Source organism: Oryx dammah, unplaced genomic scaffold (genome assembly GCF_014754425.2).
Source record: "Oryx dammah isolate SB20612 unplaced genomic scaffold, SCBI_Odam_1.1 HiC_scaffold_2, whole genome shotgun sequence".
NCBI classification, from domain to species: Eukaryota; Metazoa; Chordata; class Mammalia; order Artiodactyla; family Bovidae; genus Oryx; species Oryx dammah.
This window is the reverse complement of record NW_024070186.1, coordinates 51,084,957-51,106,210: the sequence shown is the minus strand read 5'-3', so window position 1 is coordinate 51,106,210 and position 21,254 is coordinate 51,084,957. Positions and strand designations below refer to the sequence as shown.

The following is a 21,254-nucleotide window of genomic DNA, read 5'->3' as shown; positions in this document are numbered from 1 at the left end:
TAGATTACTCTTACTGTTTAAAGTTTTTCTTGAGTTTTTGTTTTTGTCTTTGGCCGTGTCACACAGCTTATGGTATCTTAGTTCCCCGACCACGGATTGAACCCAGGCCGCCACAGTGAAAGGGCTGAGTCCTAACCACTGGACCACCAGGGTATTCCCCAGTTTTTCTGAGATTAACCTCTGAAAACAATAAAACAATTCCAAACCTTTCCCTCCATTATAGCTTATAACACCATTTAAAGTCTGTTAGATCTTTTAAGACTTCCATGATACATTCCTTCCCCTCAAATCTTCTTGCAACCTTTCCTGTTGGAAGCCTTCCAGATTTTCTCCATCTGGCTTCCTGAGGACATGGTCAGCTTCCTGGAGTGACTGTTTTCATCAGATGGAAGAAGGATGCTAACCAAAGCCAAGAGCTGTGGCCCCCTTTTCTTATGTGTGGCACAACAATTCTATAAATATAAATATTGGCGCTATGGTCTGAATGTTTTCCCCTCAAAATTCATATGTCAAATCCTGACTCTCATAGGAGATGGTATTAGGAGGTGGGTCCTTTGAGAGGTGCTTTAGTTGTGAGAATGGGATCTTCATGATGACATTAGTGTTCTTCGGGCTCTGGAGTGATCCCTTGTCCTTTTGACCAGCCAGAAGGTAGCAACTAGGAATAGAAAGAGGACTTGGCCAGAACACAACCACACTGGTGCCTTGATCTTAGACTTCCTAGTCTCCAGAACCATGAGAAATGAATTTCTGTTATTTATAAGTCACCTAGTCTATGGTATTTTGTTATAATAAACCAAACAGACTAATTCAATTGGATCACTTCTTTGTAAACCATTTCACGACACTATTGGTTCATAATGAACTTGAAGTCAAATAAAATTCCTTAGTCTTTATTATTTGAATTGACTGTGGGCCACATTTTCCCCTATCTTATCCTTGGACAATTAACTTTTTGAACTGAAGAACAAGACTTTGTATTTTTCTCAAAGTTTTACCCTTGGTCATTCTTGGGACTCTGTAATCAACTAAGTCTTTTATAACTCCATCCCATAACTCTGGTTCATCTGCAAATTTGACCACCTATACTTTCTCTGGGCTGGATGAAGCACAAGCTGGAATCAAGACTACATGGAAAAATATCAATAACCTCAGATATGTAGATGACACCACCCTTATGGCAGAAAGCAAAGAACTAAAGAGCCTCTTGATGAAAGTGAAAGAGGAGAGCGAAGAAGTTGGCTTAAGCTCAACATTCAGAAAACTAAGATCATGGCATCCAGTCCCATCACTTCATGGCAAATAGATGGGGAAACAGTGGAAACAGTGTCAGACTTCATTTTTTTGGGCTCCAAAATCACTGCAGATGGTGACTGTAGCCATGAAATTAAAAGATGCTTACTCCTTGGAAGGAAAGTTATGACCAACCCAGACAACATATTAAAAAGCAGAGACATTACTTTGCCAGCAACGATCTAAGGCTATAGTTTTTCCAGTAGTCATGTATGGAGGTGAGAGCTGGACTATAAAGAAAGCTGAGTGCCAAAGAATTGATGCTTTTGAACTGTGGTGTTGGAGGACTTTTGAGAATCTCTTGGACTGCAAGGAGATCCAACCAGTCCATCCTAAAGGAGATCAGTCCTGAATATTCATTGGAAGGACTGATGCTGAAGCTGAAACTCCAATCCTTTGGCCACCTGATGTGAAGAACTGACTCAGTGGAAAAGACCCTGATGCTGGGAAAGATTGAAGGTGGGAGGAGAAGGGGATGACAGAGGGTGAGGTGGTTGGATGTATCACCGACACAATGGACATGAGTTTGAGTAAACTCCGGGAGTTGGTGATGGACAGGGAGGCCTGGCATGCTGTAGTCCATGGGGTCACAAAGAGTCGGACATGACTGAGTGATGGAACTGAAGTGATACTTTCCCTGACATAATTCAGATGGACAAAAATGCTACCATGGTCAGGACAAGATGCAGAGCCTTAGAGCTCATCACTAAAGTCCTACTGACCATCTTTATAAATGCTTTACCAATTACAAAACAATTTCACAAATATTTCATTTAATTCTTATAACTCACCTGTGAAAAAAATATTATCATCATTCTATTGTGCTTACGCTCAGTCATGTCTGACTCTCCCTAGCCCCATGGACTGTAACCCGTCAGGCTCCTCTGTCCATGGAATTTTCCAGTCAAGAATACTGGAGCGTGTTGCCAGGTCCTCCTCCAGGGGATTTCCCAGCCAGGGGTTGAACTCTTCTATCCCTTCTGTCTCCTGCATTGGCAGGCAGATTCTTTACCACTAGCACCACCACTCTGTACACGAGGACAGAGCTTCAGAAAGACTATCTGACTTGCCTGACATGATACAGCTAATAAATGACAAAATAGGAACAAGCCTTAGCGCTTCTGTCTCTGCTTCTGGTGCTTTTTCAAAAATGAATGTTTAAATACAATGATTAACCTAATCTTTTTCCTTTCCCCCTCATATAGATATCAACAGAGACTAATTAAAATTATGAAATATTTTTATTTTCTATAAACAAAGTCTAGTGTTTTTGTTTATAGAAAATATAGAAAACCCAGAAACCTAGTGTTTAAAGCAGATTAAAAGCAGTCTACTCCTATATAAGTGAGGTGGGGCCTCTTAGATTCTCTCTCTTTGTCCCACCTGGGGCCTCCCTTCAACCCCGCCATAGATAGTAATGTGATACCTTATAGTCCTCAGAGTACATTTGGAAGTCACTAGTCAATGGCATGTCCTCAAACTGTAACCTCTAAAATAAATTTTAAAATAAGGCTGGTTTCTGATACCTTGTTTTTATTAATATAATACATTCTAGAATTCTATGGGAGATCATCTCTCTAAGGTTTAAAGACCTTTTATATAGAATAGAATTATTTTAAAGTTTGAAGTCATCTTTGAGTTTGTTTAATACAAATCTTAATTTCACAGATGAAGAAACTGCAACCCAGAGAGGAGAAGTAATATACACAGAATCATTCCCCAGGGGAAGCAAGGACAAGAACCCAGACCTGGACTCTCCTAGGTAGGTAGATTCTTCTGGTTATATCATGGAGTATTGTTTTTAGAAATCTGCCCGTTTTCCTTACAAGATGTCATCTTTAACAAGATGAAGTTTCTGGTTCTCACTTAAGCAACCGTGAAACATTTACGATATATTTGATTTTACAAAGGCACTTAGATGATATATAGGACTGAAATGTGCAATTAGCTTTAATAATGAGGCTTTGAAACAAGTGGTTCTTAACTTACAGATATTACAGGCTCCTTTGAAGTGGGCTTCTCTGATGTCTCAGATGGTAAAGAATCTGCCTGCAATGCAGGATACACAGGTATGATTCCCTAGGTCAGGAAGATCCCCTAGAGAACAGAGTGGCTACCAACTCTAACATTCTTGCCTGGAGAATTCCATGGACTGAGGAGCCTGGCGGGCTACTGTCCATAGGGTCACAGAGACTCAGACATGACCGAGAGACTAGCACTTTGAAATGGATATCAAAAAATGTTTCTGCAAAACTTGAAAACATTTCAAGAGGTTCATAGATTCCACATCCTCCCCCCTCGCACACAGCAAGTTATTGGCTTCCTGGTTAAGAACCTCTGGCCAATTCTAGTACAAGTGCCAAGGTAAGGATTACATAGCACCAACTACTGTCTTATTTATGGGTCTGCTGGTTAAAGCTGCTCTGTTTCTGCATCCTTCATTTTTTATTTAAATGGAGCAATGTCTTATCCTGGAAGACTTCTGATACAAGAAAGGAATAAATGTTTCAATAAGTTCTCAGTTAACCAAATTAAGAGAGAAATTTGATAAAGACATTTTCATACAAAATGTTAATGAAAGTAAGGCTGGTCAGTGTTCATATGGGACATTCATTTTCTTTCAACTTATTTTTTAAGAAAGGAAATGGAGTGAAAAAACCTTGACTACCACTGGCCACATACCCACTTTTATTAAATCTGTTTTGTAGTGGTTTAGTTTCTAAGTCGTATTTGACTCTTATGACCCCATGGTCTGTAGATCACCAGGCTCCTCTGTCCATGGGATTTCCCAGGCAAGAATACTGAAATAGGTTGCCATTTCCTTCTCCAAAGTTCACACATTTTGCCTTGAAATGATCTCATTCTCATTCATTCTTTGCCTGGTATTCATAGCCTCAGCAATAATATATTAGTGTAGCATATAATAATCGTAACAGTTAATATTCACTTAGGCCTTCTTTCTGTTTTATTCTAAATACTTTACACCTTTTAATATTCCCAGAAATTGTATGAATGAAGTTCTATTATCAGTCCTTTTTTTCCAGTAGAGGAAATTGAGTCTGAAGGATTAAGCAACCTAGCCAGGGCCAAACCCAGACAGGATCCAGAGACAGGGCTCATAAACACTCCACCCTGCCTCTTGGCAGGATTCTCACCCAGCTTCTCACGTGGTTACTGTGAGACTTTGGGCCTCAGTTTCTTCATCATAAAATAGGAATCATTTAAGTTAAACATTTAGCCAGTGCCTGCCACAGTGCTGCTTAATAAATGCTGTTTCTGTTCCCTAAAGAGAATTCCACATGATGCGATTCTAGTACCTTCAAGGAAGAGATCTGAATTCATTTCCTAGGGCTGCTGTTAACACTGGACCACAGTGTCGGTGACTGAAAGCAAGAAAATTATCCTCTGATAGTTCTGGAGGCTAGAAGTCTGAAATCAATATATCAGCAGGGCTGCAATCCCTCTAAAGACCCTAGGGGACATTCTACTTTTCTTCTTTCAGCTTCTGATGGCTTATTGGCTTATGGCTACATAATTCCAGTCTCTGCCTGTCTTCGCTAGCCCTCGCTTCCATGCCTTTCTTCTGAGGACACTTGTCATTGGATTTAAGACTGACCTGGGTAATCTAAGATGAGCTTTTTCAGAGATCTGTAACTTAATTACTTCCACAAAGACACTTTCCCCAAATAAAGTTACATTTATAGGTTTCTGGATGTGGATGTATCTTTTGCAGGGTCACCATTCAACCTACTACAATATCTTAACCCAAATATTTTTCTGTCTTGGCAGATTTCCTCTGGTATTCTTGACAAACAAGCCCATATTTTTTCAAAGAGGGCAAAGAACGTTTCATCTCATCCAGTTTGAGCCTATAGTTAAATTGGTTACAAATCTATTGGTTGAAATATTTTTCTTAATATGCTCAGTTGCCATTAGCCTTCTCCTTGAGAATCAACAATGTTCTTTGGAAACGAACAATTGTTATTTAGAAGAATAATCTTAGAGTTCAGCCCTTTGCTGCTTTTCACTAGAAACATGCAGATACCCATGCACCTGGGAGCAGCTAAAGGAGAATGAAGCCAGCATAATATGTCTATGCCATTCTGCCCAGAAGAATGAGGAATCCACTAGGCTAAATTGTCACTGATGCTTTTTTCTTTTAGTATCTCACTTAAGTAACTCACTTCTAAGTATCAAATTACAAAATCTAATTAATTTAATTGCCTAAAAGCAGTGATGTCTTGAGGTAACTCTATTACTCCTGCCCCTCCATTCTCAACTCTCCCTGTCCCACCCTAGAAACTGACCTACACTGCTAACTAACCCAGTAGGGAAATCTCCCCTGAGCTGGAGGTTAGCAGAGAGAACACCTCGACAATGCTGTATCTATCTCCATGAGCCTTGGAGTCAGCCTAGCTCTCCGTTCGTTTTCTTAAAAGCAGTGATAACTGAGATACAAAAGCAAGTCAGGTGAGGGCAGTAAAAGGGCACTGAAAAAAAAAAAAAAAAACCCAGTAAGACTATCTTACTGTTCTCACAAAAAAATCACACCTATGCAAGTTCAATGTTCAGTTCAGTTCAGTTCAATTCAGTTGCTCAGTCGTGTCCTACTCTTTGCGACCTCATGAATCACAGCATGCCAGGCCTCCCTGTCCATCACCAACTCCTGGAGAGAGTTTACCCAAACTCTTGTCCATCGAGTCGGTGATGCCATCCAGCCATCTCATCCTCGGTCATCCCCTTCTCCTCCTGCCCCCAATCCCTCCCAACATCAGAGTCTTTTCCAATGAATCAGCTCCTCGCATGAGGTGGCCAAAGTACTGGAGTTTCAGCTTTAGCATCAGTCCTTCCAAAGAACACCCAGGACTGATCTCCTTTAGAATGGACTGGTTGGATCTCCTTGCAGTCCAAGGGACTCTCAAGAGTCTTCTCCAACACCACAGTTCAAAAGCATCAATTCTTCGACGCTCAGCTTTCTTCACAGTCCAACTCTCACATCCATACATGACCACAGGAAAAACCATAGCCTTGACTAGATGGACCTTTGTTGGCAAAGTAATGTCTCTGCTTTTGAATATGCTACCTGGGTTGGTCATAACTTTCCTTCCAAGGAGTAAGCGTCTTTTAATTTCATGGCTGCAGTCACCATCTGCAGTGATTTTGGAGCCCCCAAAAAATGAAGTCTGACACTGTTTCTACTGTTTCCCCATCTATTTCCCATGAAGTGATGGGACCAAATGCCATGATTTTTGTTTTCTGAATGTTGAGCTCTAAGCCAACTTTTCACTCTCCTCTTTCACTTTCATTAAGAGGCTTTTTAGTTCCTCTTCACTTTCTGCCATAAGGGTGGTGTCATCTGCATATCTGAGGCTATTGATATTTCTTCCAGCAATCTTGATTCCAGCTTGTGTTTCTTCCAGCCCAGCGTTTCTCATGATGTACTCTGCATAGAAGTTAAATAAGCAGGGTGACAATATACAGCCTTGACATACTCCTTTTCCTATTTGGAACCAGTCTGTTGTTCCATGTTCAGTTCTAACTGTTGCTTCCTGACCTGCATATAGGTTTCTCAAGAGGCAGGTCAGGTGGTCTGGTATTCCCACCTCTTTCAGAATTTTCCATAGCTTATTGTGATCCACACAGTCAAAGGCTTATTGAACTCATTACCAAAAGCTTTCCAGACAATGCAATAAGATGTAAAGAATAAGCCAGAAGAATGAGGAAAAGAAAGAGGAGGAGGAGGAAGGACAGAAAAATAAAAGCAATTGAAAGTTTTATGAGTAAATCTATTCAATGTCATCCAAAAAATTGCCCCCAAAGGACAAAAAAAAAAAAAAAAAAAACAAACAGAAACTTAGTAATAGAAAATACAATTGGAAGAGTCTTGGTTGACCAACTGCTTATGCAACCAGATTTCCTTTGACAGAACACTGGGAACAAATGCTTAGCAAGTATGCTTTTGACAAATCAATATTGTAGTAACTCACCTTCCTTGCCTTCAGATCTTCCTTGGGAAAAAAGTCTTCTATTTCTGAAGACACATCGAATATAATGGCAATAGGCAGGGATGAGACAAAGGCTTGATTTTTTGTGCTCCATGCTTCTAGCTCCTAAGGAAACTGAGTCCTTAGAAATGAACAGTAAGTGGGTATTTCCTTTACCAAAGTATAAGTTTGATGGTGAAGACCTGGGGATGAAAAGAGAAAGTCAGAATTGTTATGATGCACACGGCACATAGTTGCCAGTAAGGGGGTCTATAATAACAGTAGAAAAGTAATAGCTTCAGTCAAATGATTTAGCCACTTTTCCGCTTACTTTTAAATATTCTGGGTTTGGGGGTCTTATGAGCCCCTTATTTCACAGTCTTGTAAAAACAGGTAAGCATATCACAGAATTTATAATTCCCACAAGTAAGATAGGAAATTAAACTATGAAAATTTCACAGATGCCAAGAATCAACCTAAATAGATCAACCCTCCTCTCAGAAGATTCTTTGCATTTCAGCAGTTTCCAATTTTCCTCTTATATCCTGAAAGCCAAGAAGAGGAAAGCCCCAGTTGGGACCTTAAAATGATTATTTGAAGATATTTTAGGGTTATTCATTTATTCAATTACAGATGGTCCATCCAAGCAATTTTGCTAGACTAGTAGTGCCCCACTACAAATTGAGACTCTCAATGACTTTTAAAAGATATTCTTTTGAGTATTTTTAATGTATCTTGCAAAACTGAAATTTCATACCCAATAAACAAGTCCCAATTTCTCTCTTTCTCCAGCCCCTGGTAATCACTATCCTCCTTTGTTTGCTTGAGTTTGACCACTCCAGATATCTCAGATAAGTGAAATCATACAGCATTTGTCTTTTTATGACTAGTTTATTTCACTTGGCATAATATCCTCAAGGTTCATCCTGGTTTCAGCATGTGTCACCATTTCTTTACGTTCTAAAGATAAATAATATTCCATTGCAGGTATGTGCTATTAATACATTTTGTTTATCCATTCATCTGCCAATAGACATTTGGATTGCTTTTTGGCTATTGTGAATAATGTGCTTTAACATGTGCGTACATTTAATGACATTTAAAAATGACTGTTCATGTCTTTAAGTCAACTGTTAGTGTTGTAGCTATATTCACGTTTTACTTCTAAAAACAAAAAACAAATTGGTAAGCTTTGGAAACAATATCTGCAGAAGGAAAAATACAACCCAGAAGCTGTATTTTTTCCTTCTTTCCTTAGGGTAACAGGGTTTTTCTTTTTTTTTTAAATAAAACAATAAAGTAAAGAGGTTCATCCTAAGAAGTGACATTAGAGTTAAAAAGTTGGTCCAGAAGTCCTACTCTCCATTCCCAAGTTAGCAGAAATAAAGAAAGATACTTGCCCTGTTTCTTTTTTTTGCTGTTTTTTTTTTAAAGAGGCTTTTTTTTTTTTTTTTGTCCTCACATGGCTTGCAGAATCTTAGTTTCCTGACCAATAACAATCCAGACATGGTGAAATCACAGCATCCTAACCACTGGACCATCAGGGAATACCCCTTGCCCTGTTTCTATATGAGTCGATGACAGGATACCAGGAATAACTATATCATCCCCTATTACAAGTTTCTCTTCCTATTCATAACATCTATTCAGCATTAATATACATACCGTTTTTTTTCTTGGTTTTATTATGTGTATCATCTTTTTAATAGCCACATGACATTGAAATTTATCTAATCTGAATTTTGCATTTCCTAAATGATTATGAAATTTTCTTTTAAAGTGAAATTGCAAATTTCCTTTCCCAGAGAGAAGTCCTTCATTGATAAATTCCTCTAGAGTCTGTGATAAAATGCAAAACAGCAAGGACTGCTTTGAAATTAGTATTTCAACACACAGTGTGTTGCCCAGTGGCCTCAGTTGATACTTGGACTAGAAATACGTGTTTTCTATTGTTTTGCTTTTGTTGGTCTTAATGGAAATTGGAAGCCAAAAGTTTGGTTCCACAAAAATACGCTACTCTTGTGTATTACTCAAACTAACACCATACCTACAACTGGGCTAAATTGTTGTCGAGACTTTTTCCCCTTAGTATACTATTTCAGTAACTCACTTCTAAGTATAAGACTATAAAACTGAGTAACTTAGCTGCCTAAAAGCAGAAACATGCTTCAAGTAACAATTGTTTATTTCTTCCTCTTTGAGGAATCTATAAATTGTCCATCTAATTCATGAAAGTATAAAGAAAGTTCCTTAATTGCCCTATAGTTATTTGATTTGCTTTTCACAAACGTTTAAGTTTTTTTGTTTTTGTTTTTTAAAGCTCCCTCTGAAGACCTGGACTTCAAATCCATCACTTCTGGTCTGATAGCCAATATTCACCTTGGTATCTGACTTGCCAAAGGGTGACTGGAGAGTATTTTAAGATGAAAAGGAAATTCTCCAGAAAATGTTAAGCAAAAATAGAACCTTCTGTAGGATATAGAAAAAACTGGAGTCACCCACAGAAAACTTAGAACCAAACTTAGAGGAAGTCAATAAACTATTGTTATGTCTGATTCTTACACAGACACAATGTCAGCTTTTTCCTTTAATAATACAAATTTGTACCTCTGTCAATCAAATTGTGTTCATATAAAGAAGCAGTTTGTGGTTAGGTCCCTGAGATATGAACAGTGACACAAGCTTATGCAACACACAGTCCGCACATTGGTATGTGGTGGCCCTGCCCAAACACATCTAAAAAATTATGTGCAGATTATAATACCTTTCAAGTAATAGTTTGTGGCAATGACTATATACATGTGTTGTTTTATTACAATTTCTTAATGTACCAGGCAATTCATCTACCAAACATAAATAGGAATGAGGTTTTTTCCCGAAGCACTCCATTGTTGAGATGAGCATTATAGACTATTCTATGAAGAATCTTTGACTCTAAATTATAATTTAATAAAATCTTGCAAATAGTTTAAAGTTTTACCAATCCACAAGGTACAACAACAAACATCTATTACTATGACTCTTACAAATATTCCTGAAGAACTCACAAACTATGCCTATATTCCTTACTACATTACTGAGACAGAGAGAAAATTACCAATTATCTCCATTTCACATGAGAGGCTATGACACAGAAAGACTTTGGAACTTTCTCAAAGACACGAAATAATGAATGAATTAAGAGAAATAAAGAGAAAAAGAGATGAATAGGGAAAAAAGCTGTAATACACTTCAGGTCTTCAGATGTTTTCATCCTGGAATTATTCCCATTAGAACCACTTTTCTACCTACCAATCTTAAATTGTTACTCACCTAGAATACTCCCTTGTAAAAAGTCATTTTAATGGGATTTAAGACAACTTTAGAAGTGTTTTTATCTCCCTCACAGAGTCCATGAACTTTGAACAGTACTAGAAAACTAAAAAGCATTTGTCATAATAAAAAAAATTAGTACCAACTCCCTTCCATCTTACAAAAAAACAGATTACACTGAATTTGACAGTACTTAGAAAACAATATGTCTAAAATTCATTGCCTGAAAGCAGATAATGAGAATTCATAAGTTCCTTTTATGTGCCCAGATTGTGCTCTGGAAATATTAAATAAGTACAAGTGTGGTCCCTGTGTTCCACAACCTTACAATTTAGTAAGTCAGTCGGTCAGCCAACCAGCTCATGAGCTGGAGTATAAGTATCCCACATTCCAGACACTGGGGATAGAGAGATGACTATGGCATATCCTCAGTATTTAAAGACCTCATAGTCTAATGGGGAAACGTTGTATTGAATATGTAGCTAATTATAATACAGCATAATTGCTACAATGGTAACCCATAGAAGAAAGCAATATACATTTCTTGGGAAAGGTAGTCTGCTGAGAATGTTTCGTAGAAGAGAGAATATAGGAGCTACATCTTGAAAACAAATAAGATTTTCTCTAAAAGAAAAAAATATTTCTAGAAAAGTAAGCAGGTGAACATAGAAGCTTAAGAGTGAATGGCATTTAGCAGGAAAGTTCAGAGAGGTGGAGGTCTTAGAAGAATGTTTCATTTCATAGAAAATGGAGAGCTATTGAAGGGTTTCAACCAGAAAAATAAATCTGTTATTTTAGAAAGTTAATTCCAGCAACAGCATGGAAGAGTGTAAGGTGAAAAGAAGACAAGTGGTAGATGGGCTATTACATTAGTCCAAATAGAGATGGAAGGAGTCCACAGCACTGCCCAAAAAAATCTTTTGCAGTGATGGAAATATTCTGTATCTGTGCTGTCCAATATGGTAGCCATGAGCCACATGCAGCTACTGAGCACTAAAATTTTAAATTGCCACATGTGGCTAGTGTTTGCCAAACTGGACAATGCAGAGACATCTTGAGTTAAACCTTAAAGGAGAGTTTTTCCAACTGCAGGTTGCAATTGGTGGGTTAAGAAACTGATGTGGTAGGGAGTTCTCCAGTGACCCAGTGGTTAGGATTCTGGGCGTTCACTGCCATGTCCCAGGTTGGATCCCTGGTCGGGTAACTGAGATCCCACAAGCTGTGCAGCACAGCCCCCTAAAAATTGATGTGGTAGTTCACAATTGGTATTTTGTAATGAATGAAGACAATAACACAGAAGACAGCAGAACAACAATGAATGGAGTAGAACAGAATAGGAAATAAAATGTCAGCATGCACTGAAGAGTATTATTTTGAGAGATGTTTATTTCAGATAAAGGTATGTGTATGTCTGTGTACCACGGATCACAGTGTAAAGTGTACTTTTCTTCTATATTGTGTTTGAAAATGTTTGAAAGTCAGTCTTTTGTGGAAGGCTATTATTTAGCTACATTCAGAGTTATGAGGAAGATATTTCCAGAAGGGAAAGACAACATAAGCAAAATTCACTGGAGTTTGGAGTAAGGATAACTGGATGTTTTAGGACTTTCTTTTTTTTTTTGCTGTTGTTAGAACATTAGAATATTTAGAACATTTTTAGACCTACAGAAAAATTGAGACAATAATACAGTGAATTACCATATGCCCTGCACTCAGCTTCTGCTATCAACATCTTACATTAGTATGACATGTGTTACAATTAATGAGCCAGGGTTGACGTGCTATTATTAAAGCCAATACATTATTCAAATTTACTTTGTTTTTAACTAAAATCCTTTTTCTTTCTTCAGGATTCCATCTAGGCTAAAATACTACATTTAGTTGTCATGTTTCCTTAGGCTGCTTTGGGCTGTGACAATTTTTCTGTTTTTGCCTGTTTCTGATGACCTTGAGAATTTTAAGTGCTAAGAATTTTAAGGGCAGGTTTTTTGTTAGAGGCTCTTCTGTTGAAAATTTGCCTGGTGCTTTTCTCATGATTAGACTGAGGCTGTGAGTTTGGGAGAGGAAGACAGTAGAATAGTGCCATTTTCACGCCATGATATCATGGATACATACTGTCAGCCTGAGTTATCACTGTTGATAGTGGTCTTGATCAGCTGACTGAGCTTATCAGTCTCCTCCTCTGTAAATTTACTCGCTTTTATCACCACTTTTCACACTGTAGTCTTTGGAAGGAAATCACTCTGCTCCTTCTCTAAAAGAATTAGTTAATTAAAGGAAAGCTTCAACTTGAGTCAGTCATATTGAGCTCTTTCTAAAGAAAGCTACTTCCAAGTACAGACACAATCTCTTTTTAGATACAGCATCTCCCTCTGCGGCAGCAGGCAGGATACTTTTCCCACTTCTCAGGTTTTCAGGTTCCAAATATGAAGCACAGAAAAAGCTGAGTGATTGATGTAGAATTCCAAAATAAGTTGGGAAGGAGCTAGCCCACGATCAATTGTAGATCCTTCTGACTTTTCTCTTTAGCCTCAGATTCTGACATTTTAGAAGGAGATTTAAACCAAAATGTGTTAGGTCCCACACCCACCTAAGGAGGGAAGATTCATTTTTGGCCAATGTTTAGAAAGGAAAATCCCTTTCTTAGAAAATCCAATCATTTGGAGTCCTTTCTTTATGCAGAGGAGGGCTGCAGGATCAAGTCTTTTGCAGTATTCCCAAGGTAAACACCACCCTGACAAATCATCAAGTACTCATCTTTCATTGTGGTTGCCTAACTTTTTACCACTTCCATTCCCATGGAGAGGGCCAAAACCAAAAAGCCTCCTGAGCAAGCCCAGCCTCTACTTTTGTCCCCACCCTGAAGGTTCCTTTAACAGTGTTCTCATTTCGTGACTCATGTATTACATGGGTTTATGAGAGCATATGGGTTTTTTTTTATTGCTCTATTTATTCTAACCTTCTTCTCTGCCCAGGCCAGAAGAAAGTTTTGTCCCTGGCTAATGTGGATCCCACATCCCAGGACTTTTCCCTCTCGTTGTGAGAGATGAGATTAAAACTTAACCTTTCCTCACTGTATACAATCTAGTGAGAGAAAAATCACTCAGTGATCATATTCAGAAATAAAAAAAATCATTTGGAAATTAAAAATAGCCACTAACTCTCCAATCAGTTATGACATAACTTCTCAGTGGAATTCCAAGTCCTCCTGTTTTCTACTGTCACTGTATCCCCATTCATTCCCTGGGTTCCCTGCAGGAATCTCTCTCTCTTCCTCTGGTTCCCAAGACTCTCTTAATCATTCTCTAATAATCTTTCTCCCAGCTTTTTCTCCCCTCAACTTGGCAAAACTCCACTTTGGCTCTTTTATCCATGCTAAGTTGTACACTGCTAATAGGAACCTTGGCTTTTGCCAGTTCCCAGTATTCTGCAATAAGTGGGCATTCAGACCTTTATTTGACTGGAAGAGAATCTGGGGTTTCAGGAATCTTGAGTAAGAGAAGAGTAGAATCTGGGGAAATTGAGAGAAGGTGGGGCTGAAGTTCTTCCAGATACCTACACATTTGATACCAATGTCCTTGCTCAACTTTGAATCTTTGAAGATCACAGAAACCCTCCACTGGAATGTCTACTTCTTTCATCCAACATCAGTTCACAAAACACAGGGTATTCACCACCTGGAATAATCTAGTCACTTTAATTCGGTTTGACAAACCAATTTGACGTCAAGCAGTTTAGTATCCATTTAATGTTTAGCCTCATAGGCTTGACCCTTTTCTTTAAAATTAATGACTGGGTCTAGGGAATTCTACAGTCCATCCAGCCACTAACATTCTAGGATTCCACTTTAGCTACTTAACACATGGTAAATATTGTCTAAAATGCATATATGTGGACTATATCCAGCTAAATTATAATTATCATTCTTGGGAACAGTGGCCATGATTGTCTCAGTCACTGTGGAATCTCCAGTTCCTAGTGCAATTACCAGGATGGTAGTAAATAAAAAAGAAGGTAGAGAGAGAGGAAAGTCTTTCTCTGGTTAGATTCCATCTTCCTATCTATGTACTTCTTCCATAAACAAATCCCTTTACTTGATGCTTTGCTTGCATTTTTGCTAATCCTCACAGCAACCTTAAACAGAAGGGATTGTTATTTCCATATACAGATGAGGAACTTGAGGTCCAGAATAATTAAGTAACTGTACCAAGGTTACATGCCCAGCAAGTAGAGGAATCAGAACTTGAGCCGGTGCTTAGGCTTAGTCACATATACATACATCTATATGCATCTATGTATATATACATATATTTACACACACTTACACATAGAAATACACATAGAAATTGAATCACTGCTGTACACCTGAAACTAACACAACATTTACAATTATACTTCCATTAGAAGAAAGAAACATTAAAAATCAAACAATGGCCCAGAGAAAGCTTTTCCTCTGGCCTCACAATCCATCCCTCCAGCAACAGTGCTGGCCTTTGTCCCACCCCCATTTTTTACCAAGCACTTCACTGACTTTGTGTCCTGCAGGGCCTCCCAGTCCTCCTCACTCACCTGAAGGCATTACGCACAGCTTCAGCTGCTAGAGCCAGACCCATCTCAGCTGTAGAGACAGACTCATCTAGGCCACTGTACTACTGAACACATACCACCATGTGCTTAGGCAGTGTCACCTTTGAATGCACAATCTCCTTAAATATTTAAGAGGGTTTTAAAAAATCATCAAGTTTAGAGGAAAAATTAAAAGAAGGAGGAGGAAGAGAAAAAACAGACTACTTGCTCCCTCTTTTCCATATACAGGAAATCATCTTTTAGAAAACACATAATTAAAAACAAGGAGATGCATAATATGCTTAAATAGAGTAAGCATTTTATGTCTTTTTTTAGCGTTACTTGGATATGCCATCAGGTCTTTAAGGGCAAGTTAATTTCACACTTCACAGTGAAGATTAAGACATTAAGATGTTTGCTGTTATCTAGTTCCAGGTTGGGCTTTCCTAAGTTCTAGGTGGCTCAGTGATAAAGAATCCTGCCGATGCAGGAGATGCGAGTTCAATTCCTGGTGAAGAAGATCCCCTAGAGGAGGAAATGGCAACCTAATCCAGTATCCTTGCCTAGGAAATCCCATCGACAGAGGAACCTGGCAGGCTATAGATCATGGGGTCACAAACGAGTTGAACACAACTCAGCAACTAAACAACAGCAGTAACATTTCCAGGTTACGTGTGGATAATTAATTTCATGCCATTTTTGTCAGCTTATTTCCCAAATTCAGCCTGTTTTCCTAGCTTGCTTCTTAGCATTTTCCATGCCCTTTCCCCTCATTTAGTGCTCATTCCTGGCCCTCATCACTGCATGTTTGCTACGTGGTCCAGTTTGCTGCTGCCAAGAAGAGCATCTTCTGTCTGCAGTGCCATTTTGGAATAGATTCCTTTTGAAGCTGTTACTACTCAGAAAAAACCACATAGCAGTACTCAAAGTGCAGTTGTTTAATGAATGAATGAATTCTCCTTCCCACATTACTCATCTTAAATTGTCTATAAAGTGGTTTTCTTAAATCTTGCATGTTGTCCCATAGGAAATTTAAAAATAGACTCAATAGGAAGGAAAAACATATTATCTAAGCAAATCTAGAATCTAAATTTACTGTATATTCTAACAATAGGTTGTAGCAGATGGTTTACCAATAATAACCAACTCTCTTCTCACCTTTTCATGACCAACAGTAAACAGATAATCTTTAAAACTGCATCTCATTAATAAGGGGGAAAAGAACCAAAGGAAAGGGGGACATCAATGCTTTTTATTGACTCTCCTACTTTGTGAGACTGGAATGAAATGGGACCATAAAAGCATGTCAGAGGTGACAACTGAGAGGGCTAGGAAATGATCCAGGGCACTGTAGAAATGGGTGAGAATAAAAAAATTCAATCTTACCCTTTAAATTGTTAGCAATACGTAACCAAGGCTTTACCAGGTATCCAGCTTTGGTGTGATGCATGTTGGTATGCTTTAGAGCTGTTGTTTCCTTGATTGTTTGACTTTAACAGCTAAAAACAGTGAACACTGATCACCTCAGGGTTTCTGTGGCTTAGAAATTTGGGCACAAGTTAGCTTAGTGCCTCGGCTCAGGATCCCTCACAAGGGTACAATCAAAGTGTCCACTGGGGCTACTCAAGCAAGAAATTTAATTTTTTAAGAGAAACCAATGGCTAGGCAATTAATTAGTACATTTTTAAAAGCTAAAATGTATAGGGAAGAAAGTCAATGATTTTCTAAAAGAGTGATTTATCTCATTTATAAAAGTAAAAAGAGTAATTGAAAATATTTTAAACAGATTTTCAGTACATGGTTGATTCTGAATGACTAATTCCTATGGGAGGGCAGAGGCATAGATTTACTGAAAATTCAAAAGCATTTCAACTTGGCTTTAGAATACAGGGAAGGCAATACGTCTATATGAAGTTAACGCCTCATCCTCTCAAACCCACTATAGCATTCCCGTATTAAAAACCTCTGGAGCCCCCTGACTCATAGGTTCAAGCTTAGAGTGTGTGGCCTCACTTTGGTCATTTCCTCCTCTTCAGTTTTCTCATACTTCCAGTCTCCCTCCCCAGATCTCTGTGCTCCATTCACTGCCCCACCCAATCACCTATCAAACTCCTTCATCCTCTAACTTTTGAACAAACACAAGTTGATTCTTCTGTCTTGGCCATTCTCCCCACCTGACTTATCTGTTAGACTCACAATCATCTCTTGGATTTTACCTCAAATATCTCTTCCTCACAGACATACTCAGGCTGGATTAATTTTCCCACAGCCCCTTTATACATTGCTCCTGTCCTTTAGGGCATAATGTAGTTGGTAATTATATATTTATATATATTGTTTGATTGCTACTTGTGTTTACAACCGGATCAAGCTTCTTAAGGGGAAGATCTGGGCTTCCCTGAGCCATCATTCTCCCACCTTCACCCAGCACAGTCTGGAGCTTCATACCTATGAATGGACTCTCACGTTCCTGGTCACTTACCTGGCACCACCCTAAACTGTCTAGGTAATGAAGAGGGAGCAAGTATGGGTATCCATGAATGAGATTCTTAAAAATAAAATTTAGTTTGAAACATACAGTTGTCTAATGAAACAGCCTAAAAGCTCAAATAGTCATATCTCCTAATTTTCTCTATGAGTCTGTCAATGGAAAGTCTTGGTTGCTTGGATAATATTATTCACTAAAATTATCACTCCTTCTGTCACTCATTTTCTCTAAGACCTTTCTCTCCTAACTAGAGTTAGGAATGAAGAACACTGGAGGTAACTCCTCACTGAAGTCCAGATGCCAGGGCAATGCTTTTATATCCAATTACTTAGTTCCCAACTCCAGCTTCTAGAAAAGATGAGAGGCTCACTTTTCTTTTCATAGGAAAGTAAAAACAACTTCAGTTTGTATTATCTACTTATTTGGATTATTCTGACCATTATTACAAATAATCATGACCTAGTAACACAAAGGCTTTCCCATTTTAAGTTTTTGTGGAAATTATCCTTATCAGAAAGGGTAACTTATTATCAAAGCCAAGCTACTGAAAGTCAGCAATAGCCAACTGTATCCCACTTAGGTCCAGACTATGAGTCCTCTCTATTTTAAGTTAGTTACATGTTATTCATTCATTTACTTATTTGTTCAGCAAGTATTCACTGATGACTGTCTCTATGCTAGGCCTTAGGATCATGAGAATCTCCCCATAACCTGAGCAGTCCACGGTCTCATGCAGCAAAAATATTTTGCTTTTACTCAAATGAGAATCAAAGAAAAGAGAGATACGTTCATGTCAGAACATAGGAATGATCTTCAACAGATGTAACTGTGACTTTAATAGTAAAAGTCACCAAGGTGGGCTTAGATGATGTGGCACCATGATATTCTTAGGAGTAAGCAGAACAAGCACAGGTCAGCTGGTATCTACAAGGACACCCACCATGTCTATGAGTATCTGATGGCCTTCCTTCTAGGAAGTTTTAACTGTGATCCTATCTGAGGGCCAACAAAACATTTTTTGGGCTTTCATAAGTTCTCTACCCCCAAACCAAATGAACACCCAAAGGTACACTTTCGGCTTCCCCTTTGTTTCTAGGCTCTAAGACTAACCACATGTCAAGTGCCTCACTAGAAAGACTCACAGGACTCAGCAAATATTCACACTCACAGCTAAGGTTTATTGTAGCAAAAATGATAAACAACAGGATCAGCAAGGAAGAGAGACATGGGCAGAGTCTGAAGAAATTCATTTATAGGCTTCAGATGTTCACTCCTTCCCATGAGTGGACACCCAGAGTGTGCTTCTTTCTTTACCAACAAAAAGTACCATGATAACACGTCAAGTTTCTGCCCAGGGCAGCCCATTAGAGACTCAGCACCAAGATTTTTATTGGGGCTGGCTATATGGATACTCTCTGCCTGGCAATTACAAAAATTCCAGCCTCCCAGAATAAAGCAGGTGTTCACCATAAATTACAGTGTTTACACAGGCTAGGCATGGTGAATCATCCTTATCCATTAGGGAATGAAGAGAACATTCCAAAAACCAAGTTCCCAGATGCCAGCCAGGGGCCCTTCTAAAGATAGCAGCCTCAGGCTTGCTATATTAACTCTTTCCTGCATACAATTTTTTAAACTTTTTCCAAAATATAGTTGTAGGAAATAGAAAATTCATGTTTATTTCTCTCGATGTACAGGGCTAAAGAAAATGTGGTTCGCCTCAATTGTAAATACTACTATCACTAGAATTATTACTAGCATTAATGATTTTTAGATAAATATTACTGTTAATAATATTGCTATTAATTCTAGTAGTAATTATTAGTAGTAATGACAATATTATTAATCCTATGAGTAACATGTTGTATATTAGTTCCATGTAATATTCCTATTAGTAATTCACTCAATGATCATTCAGTTCACTAACCTTTGAAAATTTTTAACATGCTGAGATCATGAAATTCTAAGGCGATTCTGTGTTCAGTGCCTTATTTATGTTTTGTTCTAATCTGTTACCTTTTTTAACAGGACAGACTTTTTGCAGCTTGAAGGAACCAGCCATGGATTTCAAGCGTGTGAAGGACTATTTATCCTGGCTCTACTATCAATATCAAATCATTAGCTGCTGTGCTGTCTTGGAGCCTTGGGAGCAATCTATGTTCAATACCATCATACTAACCATCTTTGCTATGGTAGTGTACACCGCCTATGTTTTTATCCCAATCCACATTCGCCTGGCTTGGGAATTTTTCTCCAAAATGTGTGGCTATCACAGTACAATTTCTAATTGATCTTTTCTGCATTCTGCAAACTGGCATTGCATATGTGTATGTTACTTCCAACGCATTGATTTAGGTGAATACTGTGGCTTCTTTCACTGTCTAACCTGAAAAGCTCTCCCCTCTCTATGCAGTCTTAGATCCTGCCTGAAATTTGAGATAGATATCTCTTTAGGTTCTTTTGTACACACCATGTTGTGCATCAGACCATGGATAACACAATGACCTGACCTCACGTACCATATTTTTTCAACTTAAATCTATGAGTTTAGATTTTGTTTTTAATTGGTAAATTGCCTATAAGCTTTTTCTGGAAAATAGGCTCATAAGAGATCTATCAGAATCATATTTAAAATGCTCCCTTGATACCTATTCTATAGTTAAGGATATATTTTTTAAAAATCTGTTCATAAACTACAGTCAAAGTATCCTATCTTTGTTTACAATATACAAAAAGATCTGAATAAATTATATAGACCCTTAAAGTCTTATTTTCTAGTAACCTGCTGATACCTAAAATTCTTTTCCTTCAAGTGCAAAAGAATTGAAGGCATTGGTTGAAGGCAATTAACTCCTTTCAGACATGGTTCATGAATTGTTTCAAATGTCTCTAAAAGTCTGGCTTTGTAACAGTTTAAAATCAACAATGTTGATTTTCAATAACCCAGTAAGTATTATAATACAAAATAATTTTAAGCATAAGAAAAAATATATAATCAAAATAAATTCAGATATTGTGATTGTGATGCTGCCTTGCCTTGCATGATGCTGGGGGGAAAAAGAGACAAGAAATTGCATCCTTTCTGTGCTTTCACTCAGTGGAGAGGGGGGTAGGGATCATATATTGGGCTACAGGAAGAAAAGCTAATAAATAGGCTGGAAGTAATATTCTACCAGCAGGAACTCGACAGCTTCAGTTAAATGCTTTGATATAGTGGCTTCTTTGCAGAGCAAAAACAAGATTTATCAAATTTCCTTCAAAGTGTTTATCTTAGAAACAAATACAAGTTTTTAATTATACTGTTGAGTCAAATATGAATGCCAAAGAACAAACCTTGCAGTTTTCCTTTCCTCTCAATAAATATTAATGTTAGTAAATATGGAGGGTAAAAATATAAATAGTTTTTGGACAATATTTGCACCTTTCTTTGTGTTATGAAAGAAAATTTCAAGGAGAGCTAGAGAGAAAGATGTTTGGCAGGCCAAATTACCTTGCATGTTTGTTAAAAAACAAAAACATGTTTTGAAGATAAAACAGATCTGAACATGTATTTGTTGATTTTTCAAAATAAAATTAGGTTTAATTTTATAAATAAAATATCCACCTCCAGA

The 21,254-nt window shown here is 38.0% G+C and overlaps 1 protein-coding gene across 4 annotated transcripts in view; it reads left to right on the top strand.

Moving 5' to 3' along the window:
- Positions 1-21,254, top strand: part of SPTSSB (serine palmitoyltransferase small subunit B) — a 29,867-nt gene extending 8,613 nt beyond the window's left edge. The window contains exons 2-3 of one of the 4 annotated variants that reach the window (XR_005722410.1): positions 2,962-3,055; positions 9,598-10,464. Coding sequence is in view for 2 of the 4 variants with exons in the window: in XM_040248084.1 (XP_040104018.1) it covers positions 17,610-17,661; positions 19,672-19,934 (315 nt within the window). In the remaining 2 variants the exon portion in view is untranslated. Of the gene's footprint in view, positions 1-2,961; positions 3,056-8,069; positions 8,273-9,597; positions 10,465-17,520; positions 17,662-19,671 lie in introns of those variants that run through there. The other 3 variants (XR_005722411.1, XM_040248091.1, XM_040248084.1) reach the window with 3 other exon arrangements.